General features: G+C 44.7%; 1 protein-coding gene across 4 annotated transcripts; it reads left to right on the top strand.

Moving 5' to 3' along the window:
- The first annotated feature begins 1,121 nt into the window (after positions 1-1,121).
- LOC124074571 (CCR4-NOT transcription complex subunit 3-like) lies at positions 1,122-24,552 on the top strand. Of its 4 annotated transcripts, none has more exons than XM_046417627.1 (19): positions 1,122-1,304; positions 4,979-5,041; positions 8,230-8,297; positions 9,311-9,385; positions 10,382-10,471; positions 11,877-12,005; positions 13,630-13,725; positions 15,798-15,926; positions 16,363-16,453; positions 16,615-16,748; positions 17,640-17,696; positions 18,177-19,176; positions 19,535-19,640; positions 19,877-20,024; positions 20,817-20,913; positions 21,236-21,437; positions 23,455-23,587; positions 23,680-23,805; positions 24,225-24,552. In XM_046417627.1, the coding sequence occupies exons 2-19, from the start codon at positions 5,017-5,019 to the stop codon at positions 24,321-24,323; spliced, it is 2,805 nt and encodes a 934-aa protein (XP_046273583.1). In that variant the 5' UTR covers positions 1,122-1,304; positions 4,979-5,016; the 3' UTR covers positions 24,324-24,552. The 4 variants fall into 4 exon arrangements, with proteins under 4 accessions (XP_046273583.1, XP_046273580.1, XP_046273582.1 ...); XM_046417624.1 differs by having other exon boundaries at positions 19,526-19,640; XM_046417626.1 differs by lacking the exon at positions 1,122-1,304 and adding an exon at positions 1,375-1,523 and having other exon boundaries at positions 19,526-19,640.
- Positions 24,553-25,533: the final 981 nt, after the last annotated feature.

Raw genomic sequence — 25,533 nt, 5'->3', positions numbered from 1 at the left:
AAGTCTGTAATTCAGGGACGCATGGAGAGCAGGAGGTGCAGTAATCACAGAGGGCAAAGGGGAGGGTCAGCAGTCAGTGTCAGCACTGAGGAACCTTTAAAGCTGATCAATGACCGATCGTTTTCATCTATCACAGTCACATCCACCTGGGAGCCCGAGCACACAGGCCCGCTTTAAAGATGTGAGCCTCTTGAATCATAATGAGGGTCAGTGACTGCAGGTTCAGAACCAAAAGAGTCAATTATGAGACTTATTTCCTGAAGGAATTCCATTATGTCTCAATGTGGACGTGATAGCAGGATGAGAGGCTGTCAGGTGTTACATCACGAGTTAAAGGAGCCTTAAAAACTACTGAAAGATCACTTCTCAGGCATTTGTTCGTAACAGTTTTAAGGAATTCTGGTTTATTATCAGATGTAAGCACATAAGATTTAAATAAAAAGAGTCTGAATTCAAGAGTTCATTAAAAAAAACAGCAAAGTGTGTTTGCTGTTGGACTGTCTGGGAAAAAACACCTGCAAACAATTCATGACTACAGAGGTCCTCATTTCCTCAAAAACAGACCTCCTGTTCTCTCTTGTCCAGTCATGTTTTCAGTTAAATCATCCTAGATTTTATATGAAGAACTGCCTGTTCTGTGCTGCAATGGAAATATCTTTCAAAGGACATAAAGCTTCACAAAGGCTTGAAAAAACAATCAGTGAATTGAAGATCAGCCCCCTATTGTTATTTTAATTTTTCCTCCTGTTTTTCAGTGGTCTTTCTCATTGTTATTGTTAGGAATACAGTGTCGAAGAAATAATGGAAGAGAACTGATAACGTCCTCCAAAAAACATTTGCTTTAATTAATAAACAAACCTTGGAGTTATTTCGCTGTTAAGAGAGAGCAGAGGTGAACTCAATTTCCCATAACTCCCTGCGACCAACAAAAAGAAGAGGTGTGTAGTGGAGGAATCCGTAAAACCAAACTCGATTTACCCTTTCACCTTTTCAAGCTGTCCAATCATATCGGGAGTTATCCAGGAAGTAGTAAAACCAGCGTTTCTTTATGGACAGCGGGTTTCAGCGAATGGGAGTAAGGGAGCGGCAACAGAGAACCAATCACAATCGAGGTAGGCGGGGCTTCTGTCCAACAGGGCATCGGAGGAGGAGGTGTTCCTGGTAGCCATCTTGGATGTGCGGAGTGATTGTTTAGCGAGAAGAATTGACAAATGTTTTTAGAAAAATCGCCTTTACACTGAATTTTTGAAGATTTACCGGAGCGGGGCAACAGAGGAAAGAAATCGGAACTCGGAAAAATTCAGGTAAATTGGTTGCAGACCCAAAAGTGATGAATTTATGTGCTTCCTCCCCCCTCTCCCTCTCCCTCTCTCTCTTTGCCTCTCTCCCTTTCCAAATTGTGTCTCCCACATCAAATAGCACAACCGGTTTGAAGCTGCAGCTTTCTGGGGTGACAACAGACCAACTTGTAGTCTGTGTGTTAGCATGAAACGGAAAAGCCCAACTTCTTCTGCAGAGCCGCGGTGCGTAACTCGAGGACGGAGTTTGTTTTGAAGTGTGTGTGCTCGGATGTTGGTGCCCACAGGCTGCTGCTGGCACTAATGATGTCCGCATTGTTTATAAACATCTCGGGATAGCAAATGTTTGCGCCTCGGTCCGAAAACACAGCATGGGTGTTTGGTTTAGCTAGTCCCGCGACAGGTCTAGCTATTAGAATTGACTGTAAAATGCTCGACAAACACAGTGAAAGTGTCTTCAGTTGGTCCAAACTCCAGTGGTCCGTGTGAATGTGAGTTTACAGGACAGCGGGGGCCTTAGTCCAGATGTGTGCACCTGTCTGGAAAAGTAATGCTGGAGCTATTTTAGACTGCTAGTCTGTTGAAGTCGCGTTTACCAGCATAAGATGTAGTTAGAAAACTGCAGCCTGCAGGTGAGCTCTGTGTCGGGCTTTGTTCAAGTCAGATTCCGATCCACGTTGTTAGCCTCAGTTTAAGGTAGTTTGTTAATTTACCCTTGAAATAATATATTTAAACAGAGGTAATGTTTATTCAGGACCGGTGGATAAAATCACGCTAAACATCAGCCAAACCATAAATAATCAAGAAAAAAAACCCACAAAATATCTAACGTATATGGGTGCAGTCCAAAAGTACTTAAGGACAAGGTTTTAAAAAGGCTAAATAATTACAGATAGTGTGACTTTTATTCTTTTACTGTATATCTCAGTGATATCAATCACAGGTGTGGGAGATATGAGTGTTGCTACAGTGGAGGTGTGACAGGACGATGAAGGAGGGCAGATGACACGAACCACAGTCCCTGGCTGGAGGCGAACCAGAGACATGTCTGTTAGCAGGACTTTAGACACGTGGAAGGAAAAGTTGAGCTGTCCTTCAGAAAATTCACACGTTTAAATGCTACACAGCAAAAGGATTCGAGGGCCATGATGTCTGAGAAAGAAAAACACTCCAAATATTAGTTTTAATCCTCTGAACTTTCTGGCAGATGCCCCTTAAGACCCCAGCTGAGGCTGATCCAGGCCTGCCAGCACAACTCGGTGACAATGTGATGTGCCTGTGATACTGCGGTCTTTAAAAACAATCACTGAGGTGTAGAGGAAGCACCTTAAACAACATTTCCTTCCTTCTCATGATGGTAGATTGATCTCTATCTCGCTTTTGGCCTCTACAATTAAGCCAGACTGCATATCGAACGTCGCTGCTTTTTTGTTAACTACTCTGATGTGTCCCGATCGATGAATATTGAGTTGGAATCTGGTGGTGAATGTCTGCTGTAATCTTGCTGTTTTAGCCTTTTATCAGATAGTGATAATATGAAAATACATGGGTTCTTACGTTCTACATACATTATACATTCATATGTTCTTATACATAATGTGTTGGTGCCACTTGTTAAAGGGAAAAGTGTTGATACTGTTTAAACTACTGAAAAATAACACTGCGTTGGTAATAACTACTTTTGTTGGATGATATATTTTCCCAGAAATATTTGCAATAATGTTATTGTCAGTTTAAGCCGCTGATATCATGATAACATGATGGTATAATCATGGAAGTTTCAAAGAACTATGAAGTTTTTCGTTCCTAGTATAATTTACATTTAAATTGGAATGTGAAAATAGTACAAAAATATCCTAAATTAATAAAACTACACAACCGAGACAATAAATAAAATCTCTCTGCTTCTGCTGATAAAACTTGCACTTAGATGAATTTTAAATATTTGGCACAAGTTAGAGTCATTCATTCCTTAGCAGGAATTATAATCCAGATTTGCCACTTTTCATTGGTTCACATCCAAAGTCTTGTGTGCATATTGACAAACCAATAAGATGAAGTCGCATACCATAAGATAAAGATATGCACGCTAAGTCCATAACGTGAGTATCATGACAGCCCTGATCAGTGCCAAAATGTAACTGTCGTATCAGCAGTAATATGGGGATAATCAAACGATAATCAAAATCGATATGCACAGCGAAGTAAACTCGTGGACCTGGGCAATCAAATTTACAGGTGAATTGTCTGCTTCAGGTGAGGACTGTTTACCTGCACAGGCAGCCTGCAGCTTTGATGTAGCTGCATGAAGGAACAGAGGAACAGATGCTTTTTATTCTGATTCACACTCTGGTGAGGCTGTTATTAAGACTGGGGTAGTTGAATTTATATTTAGCTTGAAGCAGACACTGGTTAAATGTGACTGAGTTATAAAGCACAGTAAGAAAGCCTGCAGACTCTTAAGCGTTGATGCCATGTGCTGGAAGTCTGCTTGCGAAGTATTCAAATAATTCATGAAAATCGAAAGTCCACTTAAAGCACGGCTGTCATGTGTCTGCTCAGCTGATTGTAATCTGCTCTGTTAAGATCATCAGGTAACAACATCACCAACCACCGATGTCAGTATCATAACACTGTTTTGTACCAAAGCAGTTGAACACCATCATGTGCAGATGTGGTATTTCCTGCAGCTACACCAGCGTTTGATAGCACTACAGGATTTATCAAGCGTGAACATCAACTGTTATCGTCGGGTTTTGGTGTCAACTGCTGCAAATCAGCTGTGTGGGCAGAGTGGAAATGCACGTGATCACAACTCAGCTGAAGTGTGTTGTACCGAGGAAGCAGAAATGAGGCCAAGATCAAACTTGTTTTCTAAGGCTGTTATAAAACATTGGACAGGGTTCATATGAAGTCTTGAAAGTTGGGAAAATTATGAATTTTAACTGTGATGTTTCTGCTTTCGTTTACGTGGGTAGATTTAGTTTGAAATGAAACAAAAAGAGAGGATGTTTGTTTTAGTTGCTGTGGGGACGTTTTGGAGCTTAATGCCCAAAGCTCAGCTGCAGAGCTGCTCTTCTGGATCAGGTTCTTGCCCAAAGACACTCCAGCAAGCGGCTTGTGATCGAAGGGTCGCCGGTTCGATTCCCCCACCGGACGGGCAGGAAAAATTTGGGTGCGATGGAGTGATTAATGTGAAAAATGTTCCCCATCTATTAGCCGGCCGATGTGCCCTTGAGCAAGGCACTTAACCCCCAGTTTGCTCCCCGGGCACCTGACAGTGGCAGCCCACTGCTCCTGTGTGTGTTTCACTGCATGTAATTTGCCAGGTGTTGCATGTGTGTGTTCAACTAAAGATGGGATAAATGCAGAAGACGAATTCAGTGTGTGTATGTAAAAATATATATACTGTCAATAAAGCTGACTCTCTCTTCTCTCTCTTTCTCCCTGTGTGTCCCCAGTCCCTTCTCTGTCATTTCTTTTTTTTATCGTTCTTGTGGATGTTTAAACCATATCCTTTTTCCCTAACTGTTTGTGTTTTCACATTCTTACTGTGATCATCTGTCTGGGGACTACAGATGAGAATAATGCTTCCACCAGTGTTTCTTAATGGGCGTTGTTCCTGTTGAAATCAACCACTAAAACACATAAACATTGTTCTTTGTCTCTGTTTCCTGCAGCGAAAGAAGGCATGAAGACATCATCCTAGTCGTCAGTCATGGCCGATAAAAGGAAACTTCAAGGTGAGATTGTGAGATTGGTGTGTGTTTGTGCCTTTAAGCAGCAGGGTTTGTTGTGGTCTGATCAGGTGCCAGGTGCGTGAGGTTTACTACAAGTTAAAATACAGGCGGCATCACAGTCACAGAAGAGCATTTCGAAGTTTATGTTGCTGTAACTGGAAAGTACCTAAACTAATCACATCTTTGTGCAAAAACTCCGCCCATCTGTCACTCTGTGCAGGTTAAAACAAATGTTAAACATTGATGACAGCTGAGGTGTGATCACACCTTGTGCTGCTGGGTTTGGCTTTATGAACAACGCGCTGTGGTTCATGCTGCTTGGTTCAAAGAGAAGCAGGGCTTGAAAAGAAAATTCACATGCGCTCACAACAAGGTTGTGTTTACTTACTCTGAGTTGTGTAAGCTGTCATCCTGCCAGATTTTTGGCTGCAGCCAGAGTTGAAAATAAATGTGGTTTTGCTTCCTGCAGCCTGAGCTCAGACATGGTTGACCTACCTGAGCCACTTTTTACCTTGTCTGGTGTTTGCTGTGAGTAGGAACACACTTCAGGAAGCTGAACAGGAGCATCGATCCATCGATTGGCTGATTTTGATATGTGCTGAGATCCGATGTCAGTATCTGTCTCCGTCTGCAGCCACGTCACGGTGGATCTCCCTGTGAACGTGGTGTGTGTGCGGGTCATTGGATCGGATTAAATTAATTCCCTTAACAAAACTAATGTTTATTTTTGTTGTCGGTTAACCAGATGGTTATTTTCTTGGTCAGCTGTTTGGTTTATGAAACATTAGGACGCAGTGACAATGCCAGTCACAAATATCCCACAATCGAGATCTCACAAAGATTCCAAAATCACCGGATGACTTTTTTCTCCTTTGTGCAACAGTTCGACACCAGATGATATTCAGTTCACTCTCATCTAAGTAGTGCTGCTGCTAAGTCTGAAGGTTTCTGTGTGGTTGAATGTGACGCTGCCTCTTTGTGGACAAGGTGACACGATGTCCATGTGTGTTGGCGGACGTCTGTGCAAAAGACCGCTTTCACCGACGCCAGAGTTGTTTCAGGCTTCAGCAACGGCTGATGTTCGAAGTGTTCAGGTCAGCCCTGCTGGCGAGGACAGTCAGGATCTGGCTCCTCTGACGCTGTTCTCAGAGCTTTTATTATTAAAGTTTAAACAGGCGACCGTAGCCGTGAAGCCACTGGTGACTGATGTGTGGAACCGTTCACAGCTGTCCGATGATAGCGCATCCAAAGCTGGACACTCACCACAACAAGCTTTGTAACCCGACCCAGACCTTTGTGTGAGGACAGAAAACCTCGAGGCTCTGCTGTCCCACAGAAACTTTGCCCAGAGTCCTTCACTTTGATGTTATTTTCAGTTGAGGTTTGTCACTGCAGGCTGAAAACGCAGATTTTGACAGGACTGATGATCATCCGCCAGCTTCGCTCATCCCTTCACGTGCTGAGCCGCTGTCGGATTAAAAACAAAACACACCACGCACACATGCCACACACATCTCCGAAAACGTCTTCCTGAAGAAGAGGAAGAAGAGATCAAATGCGAGCACCAACTCGGCTCTGTCAAATTGTAATGTATTATTACAGAGGAGGTAGACTTTCATCTAAAAATAACACACCAGCAGCAGTATCTTAACATCAAGGCTGTTTAAGGTCAAACTTGAACTGGAGTTTGTTCACCAACTCAGTCAGAGCTGCGTTCTGTTCTCAGCCGCGGCGACTGCTGCATCTTCCCTCGTCGGTCCTCGTTTCTCCGTCAGCGACCCACAGCTGATCACATAAGGATCAGAACAGTATTAAGACGACAACACAAGTGCTGAGAGCTGGAGCATCTTGAAACAGCAACTCTGATGTTCTGCAAATTCTCAGACTGTCATCTCAGAGAAAAAAATCTCTAATTTTATCTTCCATGTTTCCCAAAGTGTCCCCAGTCCTCCCTGTCTCTCCTGTCGTCCTTCAGTCTCCCCCCTTCATGTCTTCCATCCCTCCTTTTCCTTTTCTCCTGTGCAGTTTGGGACCTTTCCATAAAAACACCAACAGTCGACGAGTTATGGTCATTTAGGTCAAATGTTGATATCATGAGTTCAAATACAGTATTAATGTAAGGTCTGTATATTTCATTTGTTTTTTTTATTTCATCTCTCATTATTGTTTTCAGTTAGTTTCCAGAGTGTGTTTTTGCTTATTTCATTTCAGTTTTTATTGTTTAAAATTTTTTAGCTTTTAGTGAAGTTTTTCTTAGTTTACATATTTGTTTTATTTATTTTTTTATTGTAATATCGGGGGATGTTTGTCAGGGAAGTTAGGATTTTTCTGTGATTGAGTTTATCAGGTCTGATGTGTATACGCATATTTTTCTCTTGTTATCCTCCATGTCCCGTCAAATGTGCACAAACGTATGCCTGCTGTTGATTGATTGTGATATGAAAAAGGGAACCAAAACAGTTTCTGTACCAAAGCCGTCAGCTCTGCGGCATGTTGAAGAGAACAGATACAAGTCTCGATATCGCACAGACCATAAATGATGAAAAGAGTCCAACATGAGCTTTTTCCTGTTTGCTTTTAACAGCCAGCAACTAATCTGTGTCACATGAGGAGGGAGGCATAAATCTGGGATGTGTTGTTGATAACGTGGTTGCGTTTTCCTCATCAGTCCTCCTTGTCCTCCTCTTCCTCCTCTGTTCTCTGGGTCCAGTTTCAACATTTTGGGACTTGTGTGGTAACATGTGAGGACTGTTGGTAGTGTTGAGGACACTTTTGGCTATTGTTTGATACAATAAACTCTACCTTTTGTGAAGGTTGTGATTTTTGTGCACAGAGCAGGTGTGTGTTGTTATGTCACCTCATACAGGCATTACGCACCGTTCTGCAATATGCATATAACATGAGATGTCTGACACAATTTGTGTACGCCCCATTGACACGTTTGTTGTTTTTGTGTGTGGTACAAAATGGCATCAGTCCAGCAGGCTATAAAGCAGGTTTACTGCGTTGTCTGAATCACTGTGCTGCCTGTAACCTTCAAAAAGGCGTGTTCTGGAGTTTACTCCAGATAATCTGCGTCTTTAAACTGGCCCTGCGAGTTTGGACGCGTTTATATTTCACTTCACTATCAAACGCGATTAGTGTTGTTTCCTTGTTTCGCTGATCCTTCCCGCTGCTCTCTTCTTCTGCAGGTGAAATAGATCGATGTCTGAAAAAAGTAGCGGAGGGAGTGGAGCAGTTTGAAGACATCTGGCAAAAGGTAAGCAAGGATCATCACTGGGGCTGCGACAAATGTTTGTTTTTGTTATCAGTTCAGAGCTTATTGTTTAGATTGTTAGAAAACAGTCAAAAATGCTCAAACCGTAACATTTGAATGTGAGACGCGGCAGGATCTTGTTTCTAATCCATAAATTAGGTTGTATTGGATAAGTGCAGAGACTTGTGTGCTTGCCGATAACCCAGTCCAGCATTTTAAGTCGAATCAGAGCTGAGTCCTGATTGGGGGATAAAAGCCGACAAAATCCTGTTAGATTTGGGTCATGGATGGTACATTTATCTGTCCTGGCAGCCACTTTGGCCGACAGAAGACCAAGATTTAGAGCAGTGAAGGACATCAGTGAGAAGGAAATGTTTTTGTCCTTTCAAACTGCACAGTTTGCTTTGCTGCATTGGCTTCACTTCTTGTCCTAAATGCCTCTGAAGTTAATTTTTGTCATGAGGCTGAGACGAGGGCTTCTGCCATCATAACCGTTTAAAAAACATCTACCATCTACCACAGCAGATCGTACAAAACTCATCATCCAGATAACAAAGCGAGCAAATACAGCACTTATTAAAACAGTGCAGGGACACAGTCGATCTGCTGATAAAGAGGCAGAAAATTGTTCTCAGTTGCCCTTTTTTCTTCATTATGTCTGGTATTTATTGTGTTTCTGTGGTTGTGTTTGTGGGAGCTTTAGACGGATCACTGCAGGCCCATCAGACCCTCTGCGGGCTTGATTTACCCTACAAAAGTTTGTCATTTGTCTTGTGCTTTTCGTTGCCCACTTAATAGCATTAGCTTCAGTGTGGCAGCAAAGATAATTTCCCCACAGAGAGACAGAGTTCCTCGAAAACAAGGCTGATTATTGACAGGCTGGTGAAACGTTTCACCGACTGTCATGTGCTGCGCGTCAGTTGAATTTTGACGTCTTTTCAAAACGGGGACGTGCACTCCATTGTTTTGGACCCCAGCTTTGTTTGACCTCGTGTTTCTTTTCTTTTTCTCCACAGCTTCACAATGCAGCCAACGCGAACCAGAAGGAGAAATATGAAGCAGACCTCAAAAAAGAGATTAAAAAGCTACAGGTAAACATGGAGAGGCGGTTCAACTGTGGTTTCCCCTTGAAGAGTTGGTGGGGTTTAAATTCGCTCAGGGTTTCCCCAAAAGTGACCAACAAGAGCATATGAGCTTTGATGGGAGCCTCACAGCATGTAAACCTGCAGTCTTTCTTTTCATGCTCCAGTGCAGCAAGATTTCTTACCTGTAAATATCAGCCTAACTTCACCTTGTTTTTAACAGGCCACTCTGGCTGCTGTGTTCTGTATGACTGATGAAACGTTTAGTCTGCAAAATGTGGGGAAATAATGAAAGATTAAAATTTCCCACAAGGTGTCGTCTTCAGATGGCTTTTTTCCCTTTTTGTGAGTCTAAGAAACAGAAACCAGGGACTGATTGGAGTGATGCTCTTCAAATTCCAGCTGGTTGACTAATCAATTAAACAGTTAATTGGTTTCAGCTCCAGATTGCTCATCTCCGAGACCCACAGCGTGAGTCAGTCCACCTGCAGTCTGGCTGATCTCATGAAAATCTTACTGTGCTCTGTGTGACCTCACACCAGGGTTAGCGTATTCAGTTTCTAGCTAAGATATCCCAACGCGGATTACCTGTTAATGTCAGGTGTAAATGGGATCTAATTTCTAGCCAATCAGTAAGCGAGAGTGAAACAGTCAGGGTCGACTTGTTGAGGTCTGCTGTCATTTCATTTTGAGCCCTGAAACTGGATGAGAGGACAGTGAGTTTTTGCTGATCTGAAATTGTTTAACTTGCCGACACACAGAGCTGTGTGTGTGTGTGTGTGTGTGTGTGTGTATTAAATATTGTCATGGTCAGCCAGCGTGTTACCATGAGGACCACACTCCAAGCCAAGCCTGTTTGCTGCGTGTAGACACTAAGCTCACCATCCATCCATGACTGCTGAAGACGAGTCTCTGCATGTCTTCACTGATGTATCTGTATCTCTCTCTCTCCCTCTCCCTCCCTCCCTCCCCCAATCGGTTTCTCTCCTTCTTCTGGTCCCTCAGCGTCTTCGAGACCAGATCAAGACGTGGGTGGCATCCAACGAGATCAAAGACAAAAGGCAGCTAGTAGAGAACCGCAAACTCATAGAAACGGTGAGTAGGATCTGTGCAGAGGGAAAGGTGGGACACGTCACGGTCATGATAACACGCCCTGCAGGACCTGCGTTTGCTCTGGACGATTGTGTGTGTTTTGAAATCTGGAAAGTCTTGAAAAGTCTTAACAAAAAAAAAAAGCATGTGTTTGGAGAACATCAGGTCTGTCACATGTGGGCATGTAGCTCAGTAACACAGGATTATCAGATTACCTAAATTTATTAACTGACATATTTGACAGGAAGGGATTAGTTTTAATGAGTCACCCGATGTTAACACTCAGAATACTCTTGTTTTTGATTGTATTCACTTTTATCTTCCATGTTCCTGAAACATCAAATCTTTTTAGTTTTGACGTTCAGTTTGACCAGGAGTCAGTGAAACATTCTGTTTGGCTGCAGTCTGCTCATCACAGCTTTCAAATGAATAACGTTTTTTTATATCTTTTGTATTTTGACATGATTTTTTTAACAGAGTGGCCAAAGCTACAACAGAAAATAATTACTACTGTATTGGTAATCATTCTGTTATTGTACAATAAAGTGTGTGAATGTGCTGAAAGGAAGTGATGCGTTTGGGGCAGTAGCTCCTCTGGCTGTTGTCATTACAAGTTATCCTCATCTACAGAAACTCAAATTTCACCAACTGGAAAGTTTAAGTACAGAAAAGGGCAAATAATTTCTCAGATTAGCCCTTTAAACCAAGAACGGCATCCAGCTCGTTTCGACGTCCTCCATAGAGAGCTGGGAACGACGGGAGCCGCTCCGACACCCGACACCTGTTCTGCGGCGAAGCCACACGGGGCTTTGATGAGGGTTATTGAGAGGGACTGAATGTGAGCCACCTGTCCGCTCAATGAGCCACGAGAGCGACTCGCCAGCTCCCCTCTGATCCTGATGAGTTGGTTTTTATGCCAAAGCTGCTCTTCAGGACTTCCTGTGGTTCTGTCGGTTGACCTGAAATTACAGTTTTGTGTTTGGTCACAAGAGTCCTGCAGGAAGCTGTCTTGACCAAAAAAAAGAAAGAAAGCCACATGATGTTGACACAGAGATGCAGGACGTGACTAAGATGAATTCCTATAGTAAAATGAATACAGGCTGGAAGCTCTAATCACTGCTGTGGTTTTGATTACAACAAACCCTCCCCCGGCTCTAATGGCTCCTCCAGTGCAAAGCATCCTTTTACTGCTGCTGAGTCGTCCTTTTTTACAGATAAGATCTCATTGGAGTAAAACACAGTTAGCATCAAATGATCTGCGATGATTGCAGCAAGTTGTTTCTGCTCGTAGAAAATAAATGAGCTGTAAATAAGTGGCTGGGGGCTTGATTTTATAGTATAGTGTGATCCACATGCGTCAACAAGTACAGATTTTTATTCTCGCTTGTCTTTCTGTCTCTGCTTGCAGCAAATGGAGCGGTTCAAAATAGTGGAACGAGAAACCAAGACGAAAGCGTACTCTAAAGAAGGGTTGGGTCTGGCCCAGAAGGTGGACCCGGCCCAAAAGGAGAAGGAGGAGGTCGGCACGTGGCTAACGGTGAGTTTCATCAGGTCGGCTGTGGGTTTGGTGACAGCAGCGGGAACGTTTTTCAGTATTGGCCAAGTCTGCTCATTTGAAACGACAGACGTTGATGTGCAGAAAAGCCAGTCCAGGTGAGACCTCTGTCCTTGGCTCCGGTGAGGAGAGAGAAGCAGAATAAACTTTACAAAGCGGGAACGACCCAAATGCGAACACGAACTTGGCAAAGCGGTGGTTTGGGTGCCGCTCTAACGTGTTGTTTATATCCTCACAAACAAGAAACTGATTTGAGTCAGACGAGACGTCTCTCATGAGGGAGTTTGATGCTTTTTGAACAAAACCTGGAACTGAAAGTGATGAAAAAGTGGAACCAAAACCAAAATTTAGACAAAACCTCTTTGTAGCTTTCTCAAAAACAAAGACTGAAAACCTCATTAACCCGATGTGTTTTGTCTCCGTGAAGAGTTTTCTTATATTTATACCACAGTGAGATACTGAGGTAAAACATAATGTGATGAAAGAGTCTGGACTTGATTAGTGGTCGTTCTCTCATCGTAATGTGAACATCATGTGTCCAAACGTCAACCTGACTGTTATGTTGATTAGCCATTTAAGTTGTGTATCTAGAAAAAAATACCAAATATTTTCTGTTTCCGTCTTCTCGAATGTGACAAGTTTTTCAGACTGTAGGTTAACGACGGGTAATTGGACTTAATTTTGCCCGCATCACATGATAAGCTGCAGCGTGTGTTCATTTCCTGTCATTTTTCTCTCATTTGGTCTACAACAGTGCTTCTCAATTATTTTCTGTTGCGCCCCCCCCAGCAAGTAGAAAACAATTCGCGCCCCCCCCCCCCCCCCCACTCTCCGCCGCGACTATAAATAATAGTAATAATAATATGTAATAATATTTCATAATATGTAATAATAGGATGCTAACAATTCTGAAAAATCTCCAGCGGCTTATCAGCATGATTGGGATGTAATGTCTTCAAGTGGGGCCTTAATTTATTTGGCTTCATGCTGTCCGCTGCCAGCATTTTTAGACACAGTAAACACACCGGTCTGTCGTCTCCCACTGTAGTCACAGTGAAGCCAAGCGCTACATATGCTTCGTCATATTTCCTCGTCTTAGCTTTCGGGTGAGTTACTTTTGTCTCATTATCTTCGTCTCTCTCCGCCTTTCTTTTCATCCCTGTTAAAAATTTCTTCATGTTGTCTCTTAAGGGTTCGCTTACTGCACTTCATATCGCCTGCTCGGTGCAAAAAAGCCGCTACACCATAGAGCTAATACTCCCTGCGCACACTCTGACAATGAGAGCGCCACTGCCAACTACTGTAGGGGATGTGCAATTACACTTTATTCTAGTACGGCAAAAAAAGCATGTTCCCCAGGGTCACACGCGCCCCCCCTGGCATCGCACCGCGCCCCCCCAGGGGGGCGCGCCCCACTATTTGAGAAGCACTGGTCTACAACATGATGACATTTTCCACATTACAAAGTCAGTGGTGATGTTTTCCAATTGCTCGTTTTGTCCTGAAGAGTTTAGTCTGACAGAAGATAAAGAAAAGCAGCAAATGTGAACACTTTAATCAGTTGATATAAACTCCTTTACTTTTTTTCTTCCTGTCTCTCGTCCAGAATACGATAGACACGCTGAACATGCAGGTGGACCAGTTTGAGAGCGAAGTGGAGTCGCTTTCAGTCCAGACCAGGAAAAAGAAAGGAGACAAGGAGGTCAGTGTGTTCTCATCTCTGATCCATTCATTCATTTCTGCTCTTCTGTGCTGTCTGCTGCTGTTTATAGCTGGCACAGATCGCCCGGCCAGCTGGCCGTCAGCCTCGCAGCCCTCCTCTCTCCTCTTTCATCTGCCGCTCGGCTCTCTGGTGGAGGGTCAGATAGTCTGTCCTCCATTTATCCTGACGAAGATAGCCTTGCTGACCACTTCCTTTCACTTTCTCTCTCACCCCCTTCCACTTCACATCCTCTCCAGGGGCCTCGCTTGTAGAAGCAGCTCTTTGATTTCATCCGTGATGACCGGACGGTCGGTTCAGAGAGCAAGCAGGTCCTGCATAAGTCAGGAAACTGTCTTTTCTTATGTGACCAATATGAAAATATTTGTCACATAAGAATATTTGGCATCGAGATGACTTTCTGTGTATTTGGCTTGCGGTTGTTCTAAGGACCTTTTACAAATGAGACCCAGAGGGGTTTATTTTAGTCCGAAGCTTGTGCCGCTAGCTTAGCTGGCCAAAAGCGTGGGACTTTGTTTCTCTGCGGAGGTTTTCAAGTCTCGGCCCTGATTGGTTCCCTTTGAGGATGATAAACAGAACATATTTGCATGCAGGAATGGACAGTAGAGACTTCATGCTAGCTGTACTCGAGGTACCTTTAGGACGTTTTACAAACTATCAGCTCTGATAGCGGCTGACTTTTTATATGCATGAGCTTCACGACAATCCCACAATGCACTGCGTTTTATTCATGCAGAACATAAGTTGCGCAGCTCTGCAGCTGACAGTGAAAAAGCAAACTGATGATCGGTGAGTGTGTGAAATGTGAATTCACTTAATCACAATTATTATTATCACGTTAACGATGACCGAGTGCGAATCAACTCTTTATGCCGTGAGGTTGAAACTAGTTTCCCGTTTTCTGATGTTTCTGAGAACAAGAGTTTGTGATTCTGAGTTTCTGATGTAGAAAAATGCAGCAGTGACTGCAGTAAACACTAATAATGTGATCCATTTTTCTATTTTGTAGCATAAAATAAACTGATTCCGTTCCCTGAAAAGTGTATCATAATATTTTTGGCTGGTGAGATTGTTTTATTTTACCAGAGGGTGAATCAAATATTTAAATTTTAGATGAGCTTCAAAGGCTTTTGGCCAACAGTTAAAAAGAGAGCAACACAGTTTTGCACAACAACATGTTTTATAAATGAGAGAGTTTCTGGACTCTTGCTGCTCTGAGGTGTTTTGGCTCGCAGTGTGATTTTTATTTTTTTTGGTTCAGTTTCTGATGTGTCTACTTTGAAACAACATTTGTTCAGGCTGAAGGAAAGCCTGATGTGTTTCTCAGATCACAGCTTTACAGACTGTCCGCACTGATCAGATCCGATGTGTCTGTGGATGAAGGATTCCTTGGCTCAGGCTGGATAAAAACAATCTAATAACAATAATTTAATAAGTTCCACTCTGCTGATGCAGCCCAGCAGCAGCGGGACGACGTGCATCCGACATGTCCCGCCTGCGTGTTTCAACAGCCGTAATGATTACGATCGTATCAGTTCAGACATACGCGTGAGCTTCATTTGTGTCCTCAGACGTTTAGTTTTGTCCACATAAGCCAGGGAACACATCTCGGACCTGAAATACAGCGATAAGAAAAACAAAAAATACATAATTATATGAGAATGTGCATGATGAAATATTGAAGTGAGAAGTGTTGCTGTGCATTATGACCCATAAAGCTGTAAAGTGCACACACACACCTCCGGCGCTCATGCTGCTGCTTTTTCTTCGTTTTGTTTTAAAATGTCTTTTCCTTTGTGAATAATTCATTAAAATGTTTACCTTTTGCATTGCATTAAGGTGGAGTTTTATCCCCGTCATGCTAAACATAAACGTGTAAACGTATAAAGAATCGGAGTCAACATGCAGACCAACATGAGATGATAAAATTTCAAACTCGTGACTTTCTTTTGCTGCTGGCTGCTTCTTAATCCACTTTCCTAACCAATAAAATAAAAAGTCGAAAGTGTCTCCCCTCATCTTTTTCCCTTTGTGACTCCGTTCTCGTTGTGCAGAAGCAGGACCGGATCGAGGAGTTGAAGAAGTTCATCGAGAAGCATCGGTACCACATCCGCATGCTGGAGACCATACTGAGGATGCTGGACAACGACTCCGTGCAGGTGGAAGCCATCCGGAAGATCAAGGTTAGCTCGTGCCTGCTTTAAACCAAGTCTGCGCTGTGATTAGTTTTATTTAATTGTTAACGTTCCTGTGAACGTACAGCAGTTTGTTTCATATTTTACTCCACACCTTTTAGGATTTTGTTCAGACGATTCACAGTTAGATAACAGCACCGTGACGTTTGTGACAAAAGTGAAAGTACTCTGTGGATTGTATTATTATTATTGATGCTTTAATATATTAATTCCTGTCATGTTGGAGCTGGTGAACCTAATTTAAGATATTTGACAGACTGCTGTGTAGCTTGTGAATCTCCCCCGGGATCAATGAAATCGTATCTTTGCCTCACAATAGTACAGGACTTGAGTGAACGTACCCGGTTTGTTTCCCCCGCTGGACTGAGTCCCGTTTGTCCTTTGTGATGTCACATGTGATTGTGTTGTTCTTTTCCCCGTAAAGGATGACGTGGAGTATTATCTGGACTCGTCGCAGGACCCAGACTTTGAGGAGAATGAGTTCCTGTACGACGACCTGGACCTGGAAGACATCCGTAAGTCGAGAAAGAGCTGAGCTTAGATTCTCAGATCTCGTTCATAAGGAACAGACAGGAAGTCAGCTGGTCAGGAGTCTGTTTCAGTGACGCGTCGACCCTCAGACGCTGTTTCCCCCCTCACCGTCACTGAACTCGTCTCCCTCTGCGTCTCCCTGCAGCTCAGACGCTGGTCGCCACCTCCCCACCGGGACACTCGCACTTGGAGGACGAGATCTTCCAGCACTCCAGCAGCACACCCACCTCCACCACCTCATCTTCACCCATCCCCCCATCGCCTGCCACTTGCACTACGGTAAAAGAAACAAAACAAACTTGATTCCAAAACTGCCTTAAACTTCCTCTTTTTTTTAGTTTCAATTTGATGTCAGCAGAAGTGAGTATAAATCAGTTAACTTTGGCGTCATGAGGTTTTCCTTTCGATTACCATAAATAAGTAATAATGTAATTCAGTAATTCGGACCCGACTGGTTTCTCATCAGGTTGTCTTGCTTCGATCTGAAAAGTGGAAATGCCTCAAAAAAAGGCAGATTAATAAAGAAACTGCTTTTCCACCAAAAACAATCTGTCAGGTTATTATCTCTTTGATAATGTTGGTAATTCCTGAAAATTAAGCCTATTGTTGCACTCGCTTCCAGTCAAGTCAGGTCAATATCTAAAACATAAATGTGAGATAATTGCCTTTGTATCTGCTATTGTAGTGCCCTGCCATCTGCTCTTATTGTTCTGCTCTGTTGTCATTATATCATCTGTTCTTCCTCTCCACCCACACGCCGTTTGTAGTGAGAGCGGTTATTATAGGTCTGATGTGTCTGAATAGAAGGCGTGGTTTTGTTAAACGCTGCTGACACGAAGTTACACTCAAGCGTGAAAAAGGAGACGTAAAGGATGGGGTGTCAGGCGCAGGGAACCCTGGGAAACGCTGATTGTTTAACTTTTAATTATCGGAGTAAAGTTTGAGCCGTTGTAGAAATGAGAGCTGGTTGACAAAACTTTAAGCCTTGTCGAGCTGGAAGAAGTTGGGGTTGAGTCCCAGAACGAAAAAACAAATTCTTTGGAAAAATTTTTACTCACAGTGAATTTGGCTTCTGTTGGTTTTGTTTCTCCTTGTTTTCCGCCCACAGTCTTGTGTTGCAGCCTTTAAGGCATGATGACTTTTAACTTGCTCTTCATTTGTGCTCGTCAGGAGAACTCAGAAGACGACAAGAAGAGGGGACGATCAACGGACAGCGAAGTCAGTCAGGTGAGCGTAAAGCCGCTGAGAACGAGCGATCGTCTCAACATCGTGGCAGCTACATGTCGATCAGCGAAGAGACAAATCTGATCGCCGTTTTGCTGTCGTTTGTTATCAAAAACAGACGATCACTTGCTGGTTCCAGCTTCTAAAGTGAGCTTTTCTTAGTTTCATATTTCTGTGATCTTTAGACTGAGTAAGTTTTGTGAAGCCGTCACCCTGATGTGTCAGAGAGCAGCGAAACATTTATGCTCTGTTATGTGTTACTAATTTTGATTTAAATTCATGTATTTTGTCTTTGAATGTCCAAGTCTTGTGTTGACGTGTTTGTTTAGTTTTTCTTTCACTTTTGTGGAATTCTGAATAAAATCAAATCGAAAGCCATTCATTAGAAAAACTGTTTAACCCTCATGTCTCCTGTAGAAAAACAACAGGTTGTCAGCACATCCAACCAGCTGTTGACAGACTTTTTCATGTCGTCTTTTCCAGTCGCCCGTGAAGAACGGAAACCCGTCTTCCTCGTTATCCTCTTCCTCCTCCTCCTCCTCTTCCTCTTCCTCTTCCTCCTCCTCCTCCTCTTCCTCCTCCGTCTCGGGACTGACCTCATCCTCACTGGTCTCTATGGCGACCATCACTGGGGGGGGAAGCGGCGGCTCTGTGAGCAACAGTCATCACGGCACCTCGGGAGGTCTCCTCTCCAATACTTCGGCTGGCAGCTACAGCAACGCCACCCAGCAGCAGCCGCACCCGCCCGCACAGCAGCAGCAGGCCAAAAACTCAGTGAGCTCCTCCTCATTGGCTCCCAACTCCAACTCCATCACCTCGACCAATAGCCACCTGCCCTCCTCCACGTCTTCTCCCCCCAACGCCAGCACACAGGGGCTCTTGACTTCAAACACTCAGCCCCAGGTTCTGTCAGGGCCTCCGCCAACCTCCAACAGCCTTGGCCTCAGCCTGGGCCTCTCGCTGGGGAAAGGCGGCATGTCCAGCTCCATCACCACCAGCCCGATGTCCGGGAGCCTGGGCCTGTCAGGGATGCCGGCACCCCTGGGCACCATGGCCAGCCTCCTGTCCGGCTCCACCCCAGCACCTTATGCTCAGGCAGCTGCATCGGGGACGGTCGGCTCTGGCCTGCCAGGCTCTATGGGCGGAGTCATCACCACGACGACCAACAGCGCACTGGGCTCCATCGGCAGCGGAAGCATCACGGTCGGCGGGCCGACGTCCTCAGCGGGAGGCCTGCTGGGCTCATCGCCAGGAGTGACCAGCATCGGCTCCGGGATTCTGGGCTTGAGTTCGGTTCAGTCGGGGTTGCAGGGGTCCTCCCTGGTGTCACTCAGTCCAGTAGGAGGTTTAGCGCCGGGCAGCGGAGTGGGAGTCATCGGGAGCAACGGAGGCAGCTCGGGGTCAGCAGGGAGCGGTGTGGTGGGAGGAAACTCGTCGCTCTCCGTCAGGCCGCCGAGCCAACAGAAGCAGAATGGTAGCACTAGTGAGTATCTGATGTCTGTAAAAGGGCCAGCAACGGCGAGCGGCATTGAAAAATGTTATTTTAGAAGAATTCTGAAAACAAACAACTAACCTGCAAACAAAATGTGAGAGTTTCAGCAATACTGCATCTTTGTTTACATTGCTTCTAATTAACACTTTCTTGTTGTTCTTTTAAGAATTATGCTAAGTTACAGTTTGACAGCTTTAATGTAAGTTAAAGCTTCTTCGAGGTGGATTTCTGAAATCTGCTGATACCCATGAATTAGTCTGGTCCATCTGTAAGGATAAAAACTGCGCTGATGAATCAACATTCGTTTATTTGGACTCCCTTTCTTCTGTTTGTCCTTTTGGCGTCACAGGTTACAGTGCCGTGGTAGCAGACAGCACGTCCGACTCCACCCTCAACAGTGCCAGCCAATCACAAAGCAGCCAACCTTCATCTTTGACCTCCACAGCCAATCAGCCGTGAGTACGATGATCTGTGTTTCTGTCTTTGAGGCGCTAGTTGGACTTCAGCGTCTTCATTTCAATTGGACCTTTTTTGGAGACGGATCAGTTTTTCAAACAATAACTTAGTGTGGTCCTTCTTATCAAACTGATTCATTAGGACTGGCTTAAAAACTTGCCGGTATGTAAATGAATCGTAGTGAACTTGTACAGATTGTTTGAAGTTTTTCCTCATTGTCTTCCTCTGTCCCCAGTAAGGACACTGGTCCCAGTCTGCTGGGCTCTTTGAGCTTGTCGTCCAGCTCCCCGTCGCCGGCCTTCTACAGCGAGGCCAAAACGGTGAGCGGCGGCGGCCTGCTGAACGGGCCGCTGTCCTACTCGCAGGCCTCCGACGTCATCAAGGTGAGGATGTAAGGAGACGCTCAGGCCCCGTTGGCCCCCGATACGACCATGTGATCTGCATTAACACGTCTCTCGCCATTCTGCAGCTGAGGCTGGTTGTGATGTCTTTGTTTCCTCTTTTTAATGTGAGATGTTGTAGACACAGTGTGGTGTTTACAGGTTACTCGCTTAATAAAGAGAACTTAATATCCTAAATCTCCACAGACTGTTAATTTGCAGGCAGACACACTCGAAACTGTTTACGCTTCCACTATGATTTCATTAATGCTGCCAACACTGAATTCCAGGCGGTGATCATCATGGTCTCATTGTGACTGTTTTGTAGTGGAAATATGAAAGTTGCAGCGACAGGAAGTGAAAGTGCTATTAGCTTGAATTGCACAACAGATTCCTCTGGATCTGAACATTGTTGGAAACACAATTCCAAATAGTTGAGTTGTTTTGAGCAGCTGTGATGGTTTAACTCGTGCAGATCGAGTTGGACAGACATGATTTTGTCCAAGTTAATTTGCAGCTATTGTCATGTTAGACCCTACATGTCCAAAAGTATGTGGACAAAGGAGTCACACTCGATGTTCCAGGTCCACATCTCCTTGAAATCCTCCCTCCGCTGTCTGAAACTGCAGGAGGGATGGGAGCAAACAAACAAAAATCGAAGCCAAAGTGATTTCCATGACAACATTATCGCCGGTGCGGGAACTGGAGTTCCTCTGTAGGGGCAGGTACGATAACCGTGTGCACACGTCTGCTGGAATCTGTTTTCCCATGAGTCTCTCTGTCTGTCCTCATCAGCCCCAGGAGCCTCTGAGCAGCCTGAAGTCCATGGCCGAGCGAGCAGCACTCAGCTCAGGGATGGAGGGAGACGTGCCCTCCCTGCACCTAACCCCAGGTAACACACACGCGCACACACACACACACACCTTGATAAAAGGAGATAGAGGGGTTGCCACAGAGCAGAAATAGAAAAGCTGTAGTTTAATGGAACAAAATGTCATCTCACCTCCCACTCTCGGCCTCCTCTGAACAAAAACCGCTGATGATATTATCAGCCCTGACTCAACTTCTCTCTCTGTTTGCCTCTGACTCCAAATCCCGAATGTACATCCTGTACATCCTCTCTCACCGCTCGGCTGCATCCCTCACCATCACTCTGTCGTCTCTCCCTGTTGCTGTTTCTCTGCCGCACTTTGACTCGGTGTCTCTCTCTGCAGACATCTTCCCCAGCAGCACCACGGCCCCCTCGGGCCCCCCGTCTGCGCCTCAGCCCTCGCTGTCAGAGGTCAGCATCCCCCCGTCGTTGGGGGTCTGCCCGCTGGGGCCGGTCCCCCTGTCCAAAGACCAGCTCTACCAACAGGCCATGGAGGAGGCGGCGTGGACGCACATGCCCCACCCGTCCGACTCGGAGAGGATCAGGTGCAGTGAAATGTCGACATTTTACCTTTTTCCACCACACACTCTGATAAACCTTCATTTATTGTGCCACACAGATGGAACAATCAGTGGTGCAAGATGAACTGAGATGTTTTCCTGAAGTGAGAACGGATCATTTTCAGGTTACGAGTAACATAACAGAGGGGTTAATCGGCACAGTATGCTTAAAGCATCTTACCTTAAAAGGCTGAGGTGAAATTTAGATTAAACTCTCTTTTGTCTTCTCGTTTGTCTCTTCCCCTTTTGTTAATGAGAGCTTCTTTTTGTTCCACGTAATCATACAGAAAATCTAGTTAGCAGTCAGTTCAAAGCCAGTCTTCTGTTTGTTAATCTGTGAAAGTAAGTAAAGATTAAACAGGACAAAAGATCTAAACCAGGCACTCTAAAAAAGAAAAAACAAACAACGCTTGTATTCGATTGTTGGATTTCCGGCGTTGCCAGTTTGCTTTTAGATTTAGAAAAACTTGTTCGGGCTTCAGCAGCTTTTCTTCGTCATCTCACTTAAATCAAAGATCCACAGAGCTAATCAGCTGCTGCACACCGTAATTTAATACAAAGCACTGGCACATTAGCAGTGTAGAGTAATGTAGCATACCTACACACACACACACACACAGCAGGCACAATTAGAGAACAGATTATACTGGTTTTACAGTGAAGTCTGCCCACACAGGAACAATTGACATTTAAATCCAAACACTCAAACCCTCTTGTCCCACAGTACCTGTTGTGTTCTACAGTCAGAGGAGAGGGACACACACACACACGCACACACACACACACACACACACACACACACACACACACACACACACACACACACACACACACAGAGCCTGTAGGACTTTCTTCTTCGTCTCTGTTTAAAGCACGATTGTAACCTCAACAGTAGAGTGAAACAAACACACGACAGGAAACTCTGCGTCTCTTAATAACCTTAATAACTAGAATTCATTTACAACACACACACACCCACAATGTTATTGTGTGTCACGTATAGTAAATTCCACCTTGTTTGATTTGAATCATATTTACATGAGGAGTGTGTTAGTCAGACACTAACTCACCACAAGTGTCTTCAGTCTCAAACTGTTAGTGGGACATGATGAGTATTTCTGGTACTCACTGACCTGGCTAACATTGAAGCAGCCTGATGGAAACAGAAAGGACAATGTGGGTTTGTTACTGATCTAAAAATACACACTTTGGATGGAAAAGTAAATCTGGGCAGAGTGGACAGATTTTCCCACTTTTCCGACCACCGGGGAGGTGACTCTGTCAGTCGATGTGACTAATGGATTCGTTAATTGGTCCACGAAAGAGGTTCATCACACGTGCAGCTTCGGTTTCTTTGGATGAGCAAACTGTTCTGTTACACGCTGACGTTTGCGGCCCACACGTGACAGCATTTAATGTTAAGGTTTCTCAGTATGTTAAGCGTCGTTTTAGATTTATTGACACTGGAAGGAGGCCTTCTCACTATGTGTTCGAGGTTTCAGTCTCGAGTCTGACGTCTCGAGTCCGACCGGCGCTGAAGGTTAAAGGGGTTAAGTCAGGTGGTGCAGGAGGTGTGCAGTTAGAAGCATACGGTCTCCTCATCTCTGCGGTTTGAAGCCAGATCGGCTGCAACTGGCGTAACACACACACACATCTGTCCAAATGTCCAAACTGTCAGCGGTTGAGTTGCATTGTGGGTAAAGCAGGTGTCAGGTTTTGGCGAGGAAGAATGTGTGGAGTTAAGAAGACAGTATTTGACTCTGCTGGATGGATTTTGTATTTCAACACTCCATAATGTCCAAAGATGGACGACGCGTCTCCATTTCCTCCAACTGTACAAAAAATGAACCTAAAACACTCTGAATATGAGCTCTGCTGTCTGGCGCTCATGATGTCATTTGGAGCCAGAGTCTGTGCAGAACCTGAATGGCTTCCATTGGTGAATTGTGTGCTGCCTTCTGTCTTGTGTCCGTCTAACACTCCCTCTGTGTGGGTACGACAGGCAGTACCTGATGAGGAACCCGTGTCCCACCCTGCCTTTCCACCACCAGATGCCGCCGCCCCACTCCGACACTGTAGAGTTCTACCAGAGGCTTTCCACAGAAACGCTCTTCTTCATCTTCTACTACCTGGAGGTGAGCTCCAGATCGTGATGTCTTTGTTCTGCTGACCTTTTTTTGAAATCTTTTGTTCAACACTCCCTTCCTGTCCTTCTTCTCCTGTGCAGGGCACTAAGGCCCAGTATCTGGCAGCCAAAGCCCTGAAGAAGCAGTCGTGGAGGTTCCACACAAAGTACATGATGTGGTTTCAGAGGCACGAAGAACCCAAGACCATTACTGATGAGTTCGAGCAGGTCGGCGTCACCTAAGATCACTGAAATCCAATACCACTGTTTCTTCACGTTTCAGCCTTTCAACTACAAATTCCTCACATGTGACGATAAAAAAAACCAAAAAAATCAAAAACTTTTTTTTTTTTAATCTGCAATACGACAGTCCTGAAGTTTGCTTAAACACAGAATTAAGATAAAATTTATTTGGCCGAGCGAGTTCTGGCTTTAGATGTTCTCTCCAGGAGTTCAGAAGCTTTTCATGCTGAAGCTCGTCTGCTGCTGAAGGTCCAGCATGTTTCCGTGCCTTTAACACAAAGCATGCTGGGAGTGGCTCCATAGAGATTTTCCGAGCGCAGGTTTAGTTGTCAGGCAGCCAGTTCATCTGTCACTCCTGCTTTGTCTTTAAATAAGGCTTTTTGCATTGAATTGTTCTTTTGCAGGGAACCTACATTTACTTTGACTATGAGAAATGGGGCCAGCGGAAAAAGGAAGGCTTCACGTTTGAGTACCGGTACCTAGAAGACCGAGACCTCCAGTGACCTGCTGCGAGACACAAGGACAGACAGACGGACGGACAGCCGAGGACGCGAGAGACGGACAGACGGACGGGCAACAAGCAAAAGAAGAAGGGTGGTCCACCTGCTGACATTCCTGGATTTGATCTCAGCTCGTTGGGGTTAAGGAGACGTTTGGGCTTGAGGGGGCCAAGCGGATTTGAAAAGACGCTTCTGAAAACCCTCCCTCACCCCTTACCCTCCCACCCCCGCCTCATCATCCTCACCCTGACAGTGATTACTCCTCTCACCCTGTCATCCCTCCTCTTCCTCCTCCTCGTCCTCTTCTTCATCAGGCTTTTTATTTCCTTCTTTTCACTCCTGAAATGAAATCTTCTTTTAAAGCAAGACTTCGGTTTGATTTGGCAGATAAGACACAAAACTCACTCTCGGCATTGAGACGATCATGTGCTTCCCCAGCCCCCTCCCCCTCCGCTCCTGTTATGTTGGCTTTAAAAGATTTTGCTTATATTAGAAGAACCAAAGATGATTGGTTAGTCCTGCGGGACAGGCTCGGTCCCCTTTTCTCAAAATACTTAAGGAAAACCTGAAGAGGCAGCAAGTGTAGAATCTGCAAACGCTAAATCTGAGCTGCGTCTCCCACATTTGTTCACGATGCAGCAGCAGGCCAGGAATCAGCTGCAACATCTGAGTTTAGCTTTGTAAAACCAAGACAAACTGACTCCAGTTCAGTGAGAAGCTTCGCCACACAGAACACGTAGCCCAGACAAATCTGAGCCACTAAGAACCAGTGAGGTCAGCGTAAAGCTGATGCAGCCACGAGCAACAGTCCTGCGAGAAATCCAGACTTCAAGAAGGTTAAAATGTTCAAACTGTTTTTGAGAGTTCAGTTCACCACCAAAACTGCAGCCAAAAATGATCCTGCTGCTTTCTTTAACACTTCCAACAAAAACATCATAACCTTCATGAAGGTTTATTGCAAGCTTGTTGGCCAGGTGTACCAAATAAAGCGACCAGTGCTACCAAAGGTTATCTTAACGTTCCCTCCGACGCCGTTCACACGATCAGTTTACATGGAGGAATACAAAACCAGGCAGCGAAACGCACATCAGATCTCCTCACGAGCAAGAAACGGCAGCTCAGCTGCCAGTGAACCTGCCTGACCTCACTGCCGTAACACCGACGGCGGTCGCAGGTGGCGCCTCAGGCCTCCCTCGCACTTACCTGTCTTTCA

Source organism: Scatophagus argus, chromosome 17 (genome assembly GCF_020382885.2).
Source record: "Scatophagus argus isolate fScaArg1 chromosome 17, fScaArg1.pri, whole genome shotgun sequence".
Taxonomy (NCBI): Eukaryota; Metazoa; Chordata; class Actinopteri; family Scatophagidae; genus Scatophagus; species Scatophagus argus.
Note: the sequence above shows the minus strand (reverse complement) of the source record. Positions and strands in the feature narration are given on the sequence as shown.

What these genes read in the sequence shown, in the direction of transcription:
- LOC124074571 (XM_046417624.1), top strand. Translation starts at nt 5,017, where the DNA reads ATGGCCGATAAAAGGAAACTTCAAG. An exon ending in TTGAAGACATCTGGCAAAAG is followed by an intron (nt 8,298 to 9,310) that starts GTAAGCAAGGAT and finishes TTTTCTCCACAG; the next exon opens with CTTCACAATGCAGCCAACGC. An exon ending in TCATCTTCTACTACCTGGAG is followed by an intron (nt 23,588 to 23,679) that starts GTGAGCTCCAGA and finishes TCTCCTGTGCAG; the next exon opens with GGCACTAAGGCCCAGTATCT.